Source organism: Dendronephthya gigantea, unplaced genomic scaffold, assembly GCF_004324835.1.
Source record: "Dendronephthya gigantea isolate DGI-Jeju-01 unplaced genomic scaffold, DenGig_1.0 000109F, whole genome shotgun sequence".
In the NCBI taxonomy this organism is placed as follows: Eukaryota; Metazoa; Cnidaria; class Anthozoa; order Malacalcyonacea; family Nephtheidae; genus Dendronephthya; species Dendronephthya gigantea.
The window spans coordinates 70,232-83,163 of NW_021163119.1; the positions used below are offsets into that span (position 1 = coordinate 70,232).

A 12,932-nucleotide genomic window follows, 5' to 3' on the forward strand; every position below is an offset into this window, starting at 1 on the left:
ATGGTGCTGAATCATGGCCGGCTGCAAGTTGAGAAATCTCGTAAATGCCTCGATGTGGATAGCGGCTCAAAGCCAAGTTTAACGGACAATGTTCGAATATACCACTGCGAGAACTCTGCTGATCAGTACTTTAGCCAATACGAAAATGGCGAAGTGGTTAATGATAAGTCCAGAATGTGTCTAGACGTCAGCGACTACAGTGGATCTGGCAATGTTAATATGTATGCGTGTGAGGATCTCAGGGATCAAATGTGGCATAGTCCTAGACAATTCTGCCATGGAGAGTACTGCTCCTTTCTGAACAGAAAGTCGGAAGAATGCTTGGACGTTGCCGATACTTCAGCCGCAGTGAATGCAAATGTTGGCACGTATAGATGTACTTTAGAACAAGATCAACGCTTCCGATGGGTCACCGGAAATTGGGTTATCCCAACTGCATCATGGTCTCTGGTAGGCTGTAACGAGAACGGGCAAGTCACTCAAACAATAAGCAACACCATAAGCTATTCGTCGACGATCAGTGAAGAAACGTCAGTCGAGGTGAGTGCCACCATCGAGGCCGGTTTTAAGTTTGGTGGGGCGTCTGTCACGACGACCGTGTCGCATTCCATGGCAAGGGAGTGGACCGAGAGCCAAGAACAGACCCAGGAGATCTCATTCACTTGTGAAAATTATGGCAACAATCAGGAGTTCACCGGAGGGTGCATGTGGCAGCTTCAAATGAAAACGAGGAAAAGCGTTGACCAACATTGGATGGTGTGGAAACCTCAGATCGTAAAGTGTTCCAGAGGTAGTGCTCCACCACAGTGCCCACCGTTCACAAGATGTTTGGATGAAGCTTGCACAAGGTGTGGCGAACCAGGTGTATGAGATATCGTAGCACAATTTATAACCGAACAAGTAATTTTTCAACAGTTCATAACGAACAAGTAATTTTTTTGCACGATATATTTTTGTTCATTTAGCGTAGTAGAAATGAAATTAGTAGTAATTAGAAAATGAGGGAAATGAGTAGTAATTAGAAAGTAGAAATTAGAAAATGTGGGAAATCTTGTTATCTAAAGGATCATGTAATAGACACGTTGCTCAGGAATTTAGGAACATAACGAACAAGTAATTTTTTTGCACAATATTTTTGTTCATTTAGCGTAGAACATGAATTAGACTGTCGAAAGTAGAAATTAGAAAATGAGGGAAATCTTGTTATCTAAAGGATCATGTAATAGACACGTTGCTCAGGAATTTTGGAACATAACGAACAAGTAATTTTTTTGCACAATATTTTTGTTCATTTAGCGTAGAACATGAATTAGACTGTCGAAAGTAGAAATTAGTTAAAAGAAAATGAGGGAAATCTTGTTATCCGTAAAGGATCATGTAATAGAAACGTTGCACAGAAATTTAGGAATAGTGTGGAATGCATGATTATAGGGTTAAAAATAAAGCTACATTGTAACGCTGATATGTGCTGATTTAATTGCTTTACCGCGTTCGCTGGGCTTCAAATAACGGCTGAGATACCTCGCTCCGCATGGTCAAAGTGACCGCGCAACTTCATTTTACCTCGGTCAAAAATGATCGGGTTTTGACCGGTCACTAAACATAGTTTGTAGATGCTTTTCAGGTTTGCAAAACATTTTGAATGTTGAAAATTTTAGTGCTGCTGCATGAAGATATAACTGAGGTTTTGAGCATATATTTCGCGACATAGAAAAATATCTTCTCTTAAAAAACAAATCACTTCATGGTCAGCTCGTTTGAATGATTTTTATTATGGACTAGGTATGATGAAACGACAAAGGTGAACGTTTAACTCTTCGGCCGGGACGAGTCAGACTTTCTCCAGGAACAATTTAGATGGCTTTTAAATCAATTTTAAAATTTAAATAGCACTTTTTGAAAGCAAAAATAACACTTTTGTACCACGGTCAAGATATCATAAAAAGCCACCCGGTGCTGCAGCCAATAGATTGCAGGAAATCCGACAAGCTAACCGACAAAATAACGTCACTTCACATTTTGCGAAAGCAAATATCGGCAATTCAGGGCTAACGAAATTATTAGCGAACGCTCATGTTGGTTCTCCCCAGCTTCCACGGCGGAGAATGCATGGATGATGTTATTCATGCAGTCTCTCATCGACTGGGTATCTGCATTTCCGGATGAAACGTTGATTAAACGGTCTACTAAAAACTGGAATCTTAAAACCCGGATTGACTGAAAACCGGAATATCGAAAAAATAAATAAATTTATATCTTTATACAGAATGATGAGTCTTTTTATCGAGGAAAACTCGACTTTTCCTGCATGGACTGCATTTTGAATGAAAACGAAGTTTTATCGCCCAATTAAAGTGGAAAACACGGATTTTAAACTTTGTTCATTTCACTTCGGGCCATCATCGGGTATACTCGTGCGATAATTTGGCTCGAAGCCGAAATGACAATGACTGTTGTTGAAATTATCGCTCGCGCGTCGCATCTCTTGGAAAATTATTCCTGGCTGAGATAACTCAACGATTAACCTCATTAAATATAGTCATAAGAATATCAGCGCAGACTACTGTCAATAAGCAGCGTTTCTTGAAAACAGATATTAGATTTGGATATAGATCCGGCTTCGACATAACGACAGAGTAATCAAACTATTTACATTAGCACACGGATTTAAATACCGCACAGAGTTATGCTCGCAAGGAAACGGGGACCCGTACGAAAATTACCACCTATAACCATGTCATTAACAAATACACGTGAAAGAAAATAAATTTCTGTATTTCTAGTAACAATTGTGTACATTATAACAAATATATCCAAACTATCTATATAACATTCCTGCTGTTTTGTTCATAAAGTCAATTTCCGCTATTAAGGCACAGTACGAGACATGTGTTCCTTACATTGGTCTGTTTATGAGCCCCCCAATCCCCTCATGCACGGTGAATAGTATATCATTTAAAAACCTAAAGCAGTTTGGACGATGCCAATTCCCGTTGTCCGCTAAACATTTCCTTCATTTTAGATTGATAATCTGCTACTTGCTTTTCGAGTTCCTCTGACTGCCAGGATAACTTCATCGCCATTTCTTCGGCCCTTTTGCGTCTCTCCTTCGCTTGGCTCACCATCAATTGCTTTTCATAAAACTGGTTCTCCATCTCGTTCTTGCTGAGCTCTTTATAGTTCTTGCTAACGGTATTGCTTTGCGCTTCGACCGCCGCGATTTTCTCTTGGGCAACGATTATACGTCGCATGCTAAATTCAATTCGCTTGTCCACGTCTTCGATGCGCACCTCAAGTTTATGCAGCTTTTGCTTTGCCTGCCAGCAATCTTCGGTCTTTTCCTTCGCCAGCGCGTGAACCTCGTTCTTGCGTTTCTCGAGTTCCGTTACTTCTCTCCGTGTCCGTTCCAAGACCTTCTCAAAGTGTATATTTTCTCCGTGCATGCTTTCCAATTCGTGCATCTTCGATTTAGCAAGCGGAATTTTGCTCTCTGCGTCGGCCAAATCCCGCTCTCGATCCGCGATCATATTCCTCAGATCAATAATTTTCGCCCGAGCCGCTCCACCACGCTCGTCAGCATCGACTTTCTGCTCTTCCAGATCTTTAGCTTTCATGTTTAAGTTGCGAATGGCAACTTGGGCGTTCGCAATTTTCTCTCGAATTGCGGTAAAAGTGTCCGTCATCTCGCGACGTTGCTCACGTAAAATGCTTGCCTTAGCCATGCTCTAAACGATTTTGCACTTCGTGGATTGCTAACGTTTTCGTAGAGCACAGAAGTCGCGAACAGACTATACCGTCTTTGTCTGAACGAACCTCAACTGTCAAGACACAACAGCTCTAAAACGTCAAACATGCGTATATGCAAACACACAGCATTATAATATCTAATCGATATCCAATTACAACGGGCTATAATTAATTCATTCCAAGCGCGTGACGTTGCCATATTTCTCATTTCTCGAGGATTACTTCGAGTTGTATCGGCCCAAACATGGTAGCAAGATGACACATTATAAAGTGTCAGGTCAATGACAAGCCATCTGCGTCGAAACAACGACATTTGAGGTGCTCATACGATTAAAAACAGAGCGTTGCTCTCACACAGCTATTTACAAGTCTCAAACTGTGCTGGATTTTCATTGATGCGTGCAACAACAATGGCGATCTGAAGAGCAGTTGTTCAGGACTGCCGGCGAACAATCACGATGAGATAAACGAGTGTAAACGTTTCAATGCCGATATTGAAATATCAAATATGTCTAATGATTCAATTTTCTGTTTTGGCATGGATTCTCGAGCATGCTCTGATGCTCTGTCGCACGTACTAAGGCACTAAGGACTTACGGCCATGTTTGTAACCTGTAAGTTATCTTAAGTTAAGGCTTTTGCTGTAACTTGCGAACTAAAATTGAGACGGACTTGACAGTGTTTAATAACTGTATATTATATACCTCCTAATATAGCCACAAATATCCTATATATAGCCACGATATGAGAAATCATTGAACGAGGGTCTCTTTTCCCTTTGATTATGTTTTTCTGCCGTGAAAATAACCATGCAAAAGGCAGAATGCAATACAGAATTTAACGGGGGCATCGCTGTGCTGGTGAAGTGCGGAAACCGGGCTATCGCTAAGATTTCAGGCTATGTGCCGGTAAATCTATAGTTTCTCAACCACGGAGGCCGGTTGAAAAGGTGATTATCTTTTAACTATATAGTTAGTGAGATGTCTGGCCAATAAAAATCTTAATTCTTAAAGCTGACAGCAATATATATATTGAATTACCCATCATGTGTCTGAGAGTTTACTGTTTACACAACCTGCACGGAAAGGTTTATGGTTTATCCAACCACAAAATATCCCCAAAGAACCTACATTATCCAGCCATATCCTCCGCCGAGTCAGGGGCGGCGCCAGCCGCCCAAGCGTGGGGGGGACTTTTCGACCGCCGAAGGCGGGAGAAAACTAGGGGGGTCCGGGGGCCTGCTCCCCCGGAAAATTTTGAAATCTAGAGTCTCTTAAATGCGTTTTCCTGCGTTTTGGGAAGTCTTTTTTTCTGAAAACCTATGCCACTTAAGCCTAAAAATAAGATGACCAGCTTTCTACAAAGAGTCAAGAAAGAGTTAAAACTTTCACAAAACTTTTAAAACTGTATTGAATTCACGTTATATGTGAGTAAATAATATGATCTCATAAACAATTTAAAGAACAGAGTTTAAGTGCATAGTCGTATCCATGTCTACAGTGGAAGCTTTCGAGGCTTTGCGAGCTTAAATATTTCCACTAATTTGCTGAGTTCTATATTTGCTGCCACATCTCGTTCACAGCTTATCTGGACTAGATCCTCAAGTCTCTCAGGTGACATGGCAGCTCGCAAATAATTGTTTATAATTTTTACTTTGCTATGTGTGCGCTCACATGATGCCACTGTTACTGGCAAGGTAGCCACGATCTTAATGACTTCGAACAAGTCGGGATAAAGATGGTGTAGGTCATCATCGCTGAAAACATCGAGCAATGAGGGCAAACAGACCCAAGGTGTAACTGGAGAATTTTCATTGAGGCCTTTCTCTTTTCTTTCCTTTACTTGGTTCTTGTGTTTTTTGTATGCATTCTTCCAATCATCACACTGCTTCGATTTTGAAAATAGTAGGAATTGTTGACCAACACGATGACTGCTACGCTTATAAAACTGAGCTATCTTCTCAACTTTAGGGACATTTTCTTCAGTTAGATTTCGTGGATGGAAGGTTGCAGAAAGACTAATCATTTCACACGCCGTTTCAGAAAAGCGTTTGTTCAGTTCACTTTGTATCTTGTCCAAGAAAGGAAAATACAGTTCTCTTCTAAAACAATCTAACGCTGATTCGCCATCTGGTCGGTTGTTTTGCAGAGTAGACATATCTAAAATGGATTGGCCATCAGCAAGGTGGGTGGGGAGTCTTCGGCGGCGTTTGGTTTGCGAGGCTGTTGGACTTGCATTACTAAAACTAACATCAAGGACTTCGCTGCCCCATTTTTCGGCAAATGAATTGGCTTCTTTTATAAACAAGTCGAACTGTTCATCAGTGCGAAAAGATGCAATCGTTGCTTTCAGATCCTGAATAGCAGTAACTCCTGATGTTAGATCCATGTCTTCTCTCTGCAAATATTCTGAGGCATGTGTGCTAAGAGAAAAGCACTTCACTAAGATTTGGCATGCAGCTACAAATCGAAAGGGGATTAAACGCACAAGTAATCCGGTTGCAACGCTGTCGTTGTTCTGCTCTGACTCTTCCTTGAACATAGATAAAAGTGCTGGATATACATTCATCACAACTTCCAAGTTATCAGTGCGCGCAGTCCATCTGGTATCAGAAAATGAGTGCAGAGCAGTCTTGCCTGAGGTAATGCCGTTCGCTTTCAAATGGTTTTCATATCTTTTGTGACTCTTAGGCGACCCTTCCATATAGCGATAAATGTCCCCGATTGTCGTAAAGATTTCTTTGACTAAAGGAATCGTTTCTACGCTTTGTTCAAGAACAAGATTAAGCTTATGGGCAAAGCAATGAAAATAGATTGAAAACTCAGCTCCAGCTTCCGTCAAATGCCGTTGCACTCCCTCGTCCTTGCCGGACATATTTGCAGCACCGTCAAAGCCTTTACCAATGAGATCTATTAATGAAAGTCTGAGGTCTTTCATAATGTCTACGATCACCTCAGCTAAAGAACGCCCCTTTAAGCTGGACACCCTCACAAGCCTGATACACCTCTCAGTTATCTTAAAATCCGTTACATATCGCAATATAACGGACATGAAGGCCTTTTTGTGAGAGGTAACCTCGTCACACTGGATGGAGAAATATTTTGCCGATCGGACTTCATTACAGACGACTTCAGTAATGAGGTTGCTAAGAATACTGATCATCTCATTTTGACTCACATGGGAAAAATACGAGACATTCTCGGGATGCATATCCATCCATTTCCTCAAGGGGGCGTGGTACTTGGAAAGAAATTGAAGCTCTTCAAGGAAATTGCCTTTGTTTTTTGAATCATACGACTCGTCATGACCACGGAAAGACATATTCTGTTTCGCCAAATGTCGAACAACGTCGAAAATCGTTTCAACGATTTCTCGGTTTTCTTTTCTCTCCTGCTCCTTTCTTTCTCTTACTGCTTCCGCTTCCCTGTTCAATTGCACGTCGATTGGCGTTGCTGATTTGAATGAATGAATGCGCTCTGTTGAAAGCGTATGCATCCGCGAGTTAGCATGTTTGCTTAGCTTTCCCTTTTCTCCGGTAGCATTCTTCCAATTTCTGAAGCCAGTCTTTGTGAACGCATCATCCGAACTGCCGACTGTAAGAATTGGTTATATCATGCTTAAATAAGTATCGTGCTTAAGTATTCGCAGTTGCGTGATTCGGGTACTTGCGTGATTCGCGTATAGCATAATTGAAAGGATCACACTATATACTGTATTAATACTGTATACATATATCAACATAATAATCTTTTTTTTAATATCACAAATATATATAAATATGTATATATAAGTATATTCTTACCAAGTTGGCCAAAACATCTACAAGAAAAACAAAACGCGGCGTCTTTAGCGACTGAATATTCTAGCCAAGAATATTCTTCGTACCATTTCTTCTGAAACTTAAAGTTTCTTCCCCCTATTGGCGATGGTGGAAAGTCTATGGCGGGTCTCACCGGTCCAGACTCAAGAATAAAGGCTCTATTTGCCTCACACACGTTTTCATTCGATGGATCTCTCCCTTCAAACATATTTATTCTCTATATACTTTCGTAACTTGTTCACTTGGGTGCCGACGAGCTAATAAGCATATGTTGCGCTAGCCAAGAAAACCTACATAAATCAACACTTTCGGAAGTACAATTTCCGACACGCTTAATTGCAAAATAACTTATTAAATTTGGATAATATACGATTCAATCAATCATTGCTTTATCTTGTGCAAGAAAACGCCTGAAGCAGCTCTAAAGTTCAAGAGGTCGTTAAGATATATAATTAAAAATGCCACAACCTTTTGTTTTTTGTTTCGTATAAAATATTGCTAATATATAAATAAAACCACAACATTGCCCCCCCCCCCATATTTCTCATCGGTTATGAACGAATTGGAAAATTGATTTGGAGGTGGACTGGGGGGGACATGTCCCCCCCAGTCCTCCCCGTGGCGCCGCCTCTGCGCCGAGTGTATCTAATGTTATCCGTTTTTCATAAATTATGCTCAAAATATATCCATTTTCCACAGCCCCACCGTTGAGTTTTAATCTGAAAGATTTCATTACATAAATTAGGCATGCTCTGACCCCGAACATGACCTGGATGGCGAAGTTGTATGCATGAATGATAACATTAATGCTACATTCAAATATATGTATTTATTATATACACAAGCGCCAGATATGAGGTATGTTGCAATTTCATTGGTTGGCTACTAGACAGATATTAGCTCATATCTGTCTAGTAGAGAAAGTAAACAAAAAGGCTGAAAGATTTGGGGAGTTAAGTGAAATAGAAATCCAAGCTTTAGCTGATAATAGCACACCAAAATGCACCGAAAGGGCGACAAAGTTTGTGTATATAATAAAACTCTCAGCTCATATACGACTCGAGTTCGCAGAATAACTGTTAAATAATTCATCGAAAGAAAGAAAAATAAACATATATGAATATATTTATACAATAATTTAGTGTCATCCATATCAGCATCAATAAAATGTCTGTAGACGAGTTTCCGGATCGATTGTCTCTCGTATTGCCAAATGCCAATGTCTGTGTGTCTGTCGTGTGGCATTTTAACAGTGAATACATGCAAAACTGACATGTAATTGACACACAAATTCGTAAAGCCTGTGCCTGTGGCCTGTGTTTCATTTATTGCTATAAAAATGTGGTTACTAGACTTCGAAGAGGCTTTTTTTGAACATTGAGACGTTTAAAATTCAGTTAAATTTTTCCATTGGCGTCAACCATTCTAAGCATGGCGTCAACCTCTAGATACCGGTTCTCAGGCATATCCGGCAATCGTGCAGGAATAGTTTATACGCTTTACCACGGTATAGAAAATATGAAACCATTAAACAACAACTCAGGCGCTTTATTTGAAGATTTGACAAATTGCTTTCAGCTACTAAAAGTCAGTAGTTGAGAAGCAAAAAAAAACATTCGTCCATTTTCGCACCGTCAGCCGTAATTTTTTTTTCGAAATTGTTTTAGGTAAATGACGTGAAATCACGGAGCATGTTTATCAGCGATTGATGACTAAAGGCGAGATAAGTGCGAAACTTGAGTGTCACACTAATCCAGCTGATCTGAGATCATGACGTCATAAGGGCGCCACGACAAAACAGACTTATTAGTTATTGCTGATGGCCACTTGCAAATTAGACTCGCTTATGATCTAGGCAATAAGCAGGAAATAAATTACATCAGCTAAATAGCTAAAAAGAAGAGCATACTAAAATTAGTATAATCAGTGCCAATTAAGTTTAGTTGAAAAAGGTCGAGTAGTTCGGAAAATATAGCCACGAAAAGTGGGCAAATTTTATATACTTTTCTATTACGGGCGAAAGTGTAAAACTAATTTAGTTACACATGCATGTCCGCCCGTAATACAGAATTATACAAAATACAAATCCATACTTTACAATATTTAGCAGCCAAACTTTGCAATTTTACCAATTTTTAATTGTATGCACTTTTCAGAAATTCCCTTTCTCGCCTAAATCAAAAGTTCGTCTATTATGCAAAGCCAAAAGGTGTATTTGCCCCGTTTTTCCTAATAAGAGCATAAATGCATGAAGCAAAATTAAAACTCTATATTACAATTGTCAATAAAGCAACAGAGGAATCATTCATAAAGTTATAAAAAAATGAAAGAAATGAAAATTCAGTTGTGATTGGCTGAGTTTTGTACCCAGATCAGCTGGTTGTTACTAATTGCAACCAGAAAGAAAACAGTTTCCTCATTGGTTTCAACTGAACATTCAGCCATAATACTCACTCGATAGTCAGTTAAAATAATTTAGCATTTGCAAATTTAGTAATCGTTAAACGAAAACCTCAAACTAAGACCGGCCATTTTGAATAATAATTTTTGAATAAAGAGACCTGGAGTTAATTAAAAGACGCAGGAAACGAGGTTGCCTGGAGACTAGCCTAAGTGTATGCCTTTGTATGTGAAATGCTTGAAGAAAGACGCCTTTTATTTTTAGCCACAACTTGTAAGGAAGTTTATCAAAATTGGTAAATTCGACATATGTTAAAAATATCTGCCCAGGCTTGAGAGATGAAGATAAAATTCCTGAACCTACAAAACCTTAATATCAGGGCTCCCGTGCAACTTATTTGCATATCATTGTTCTCATAAGGGGATAGCAATGACATAAGAGGAAAACAAAGAACTTTTGAAGACTGCATAGTATATCTTATCACTTTTGAAGACTGCATATTATATCTTATCAACACTGATGCCTCCCTCTCTCATTTTGAAGACACTTTCCTTAAATTGTGGAAACCCTGCTAAATATTTGCAGCTATCTTAGCAAGGGCAGAGTAGGACGTTTTCTTAGGTAATAATGAAGCATTCAAGTAAAACGACCGGGCCTAGCTCAGCCATCCAAGTCCACACCAGTAACAGATATATGCGTATGCAGTATATTTGGAGTACGTGCATGTGGATTGGACTTAGGATATTATTCTGAATTGCATAATACGAATAAGAATGAAAACGGTGACGAGTTTTTATTGATGCAAAATTACTATGTATTGAAGCGTATTTAATCTTATTAAGGCAGAGCGTTTAACACAACACTTTACTTTGAAATACGTACTATAAGGCTATAAAACTACAATTTGTTCTTACAATCATTTTAGCGTCCGCGATGATTGCGATCGCAACCGGAATTAATAGATTTCATATCATTTCCGTATTTTCTTTTCAATCCTCCTTCATATCCAATGTACAAGTCGTGATTCATGAAAGGATTGAACTGGAAGACGCCGCTATTGACTTTTTGAGGCTTGCATGTATCTGTGTAGCCAAAACCCTTTCCGGGAAGAACAGGAAATATATCGTATTTCGCTGTGATCCTCAATGTATTTTTACATCCAACGGTACGGCTGTAATATTTCTGAAAATCGTCGTTCCCAACTCTCGGAGAACCAAATGATATGACGGCATCTGGGCGCCGATGATAATGTCCACTTACAAATGTAGAGGCCACGGTTGCCATCGCTCCACCAAGACTATGACCGGTTACAATGATTTTGTAATTTCGAGGGATAGAACGATATTCCGCTTCAAACCATTTCTTTATGTCGGAGTAACGATTTCTGAATCCTTGATGAATTCTGAACCGTTTTCCCCTAATTTTCACTTCGACTAGGAATACGTTGAAATTTTTTAACCAATCGTTTAAGGTATTCGTTCCACGAAATCCAAAAACAGCTAATTTTTGTTTGTGATTTCTAAACACCAAAACCTCGGTATCTCGTCTTTCGTAGCCTTTTGCCACCCAATCTCCGATGCTGCAGGATCTTCGGTAACCATGGCGCGTCGTTCTCTCTTGGATATAACCGTTGCTGATGAACCGCTCAGTTGAGAATGGTAGATAGGCAGCTTTCGACACGGATAGAGCCAGTTTGATGAATTTATCGGTATTTTTTGTCGCCACCCACAAACCGTGTGCAGTGGAGAAAAAAAGAAGCGCAAAGAACACAATCGAATAACGAAACATAATCTTCAAATACGATGCACAGTCTGCAAGGCTGAAAATTCCTGACGGAGGTGAAGAATTTCTGTCTTCCTTAGTGCAAACAGGCTTTATTTATACATTTTCTTGCGGATGTTTTAAATAGTTCAATTTAAAAGGAATTTTTCCACTCGTTAATCACACAAGGGTTGGGCTAAAAGTTCCAGGGGGGGGGCTCTGTATGAGGTAATTTTTTAATGTTAAGGTCACTGTAAAAATGACTTGCCTGTCTCCGTCAGTAATCCTGTACCGATCGGAGGACGCTTTCTGATTAATTCTTATTATTATCTCATTGGAATCAGGCATTGTTATACATGTACTACAATCTAATATTATAAATTAATAGTTAAATTCAATGAAGTACAATTATCAAGTAAAATTACTAAGTAGCTCCTAGTTATTTGATCATTTAGCATCACCTATAATCAGAGATCGATTGGTACGGGTTAACTCATTTCCCTACGTAAGTACAAGGCTACATCTTCCTCATTTAACAACATTCCGAGACCAAATATTTTTACTAATCTTTTTTAGTACGCTTAATTCGAATGAATTTTCTTGCATGAATAAAAAAGTAGTCAGTTCGAAATGCTTCAATTTAAACAGTATATAGTGCAAATGAAAATTCTATTCTCTATAAAGCCGTCGAGACCTTATATTGTTAGGTTTTGCCGGTATTTGCGACTATTGGGAGTTCTTACGTTTGCAGCTGGTAGAAACCAGACGTAACAACATTGTTCTAATCCGGATCCACATCTTCAAATTTCAAGCGATATTGCCTCTAAATCTTGGAAGCGTGTCCTTGTGAAAAATCCTAATTTTAATACCCGATTTACACCCCTCGACGGTATCTAATAATCTGCAATTATTTTGGCAGCTCCTGTTTTCACTTGGAATATCAAAAAATTGAAGAGCCTTCTTAATTCTGTATTTTTAAAACAAAGAAGACGCGGACAACATAGAGCACTAAAGAATAGAAAACATTGGCACTTGAAAAATTTTAGTAAAAATTTCTCGTTCGTGGGAATTAAGTAAGAATTATACCACTCAAGTCGTATATGAGCTGATAGCTGACGAGGTGCATGCGCACCAACGAGTTGGCGGCTATCAGCCATATACGACGAGAGCGAGTGGTATTATTATTTTATAATATAGCTACTA

The 12,932-nt window shown here is 39.3% G+C and overlaps 1 protein-coding gene across 1 annotated transcript; it reads left to right on the plus strand.

Moving 5' to 3' along the window:
• LOC114535015 lies at window positions 1–870 on the plus strand. The gene has a single exon (XM_028556392.1). It carries the CDS (start codon window positions 1–3, stop codon window positions 868–870), a length of 870 nt encoding a protein of 289 aa, XP_028412193.1.
• The last annotated feature ends 12,062 nt before the right edge of the window (window positions 871–12,932 follow it).

Bases quoted from the DNA above. Each gene is read 5' to 3' on its own strand.
- LOC114535015 (XM_028556392.1), top strand. From the start codon at position 1: ATGGTGCTGAATCATGGCCGGCTGCAAGTTGAGAAATCTCGTAAATGC.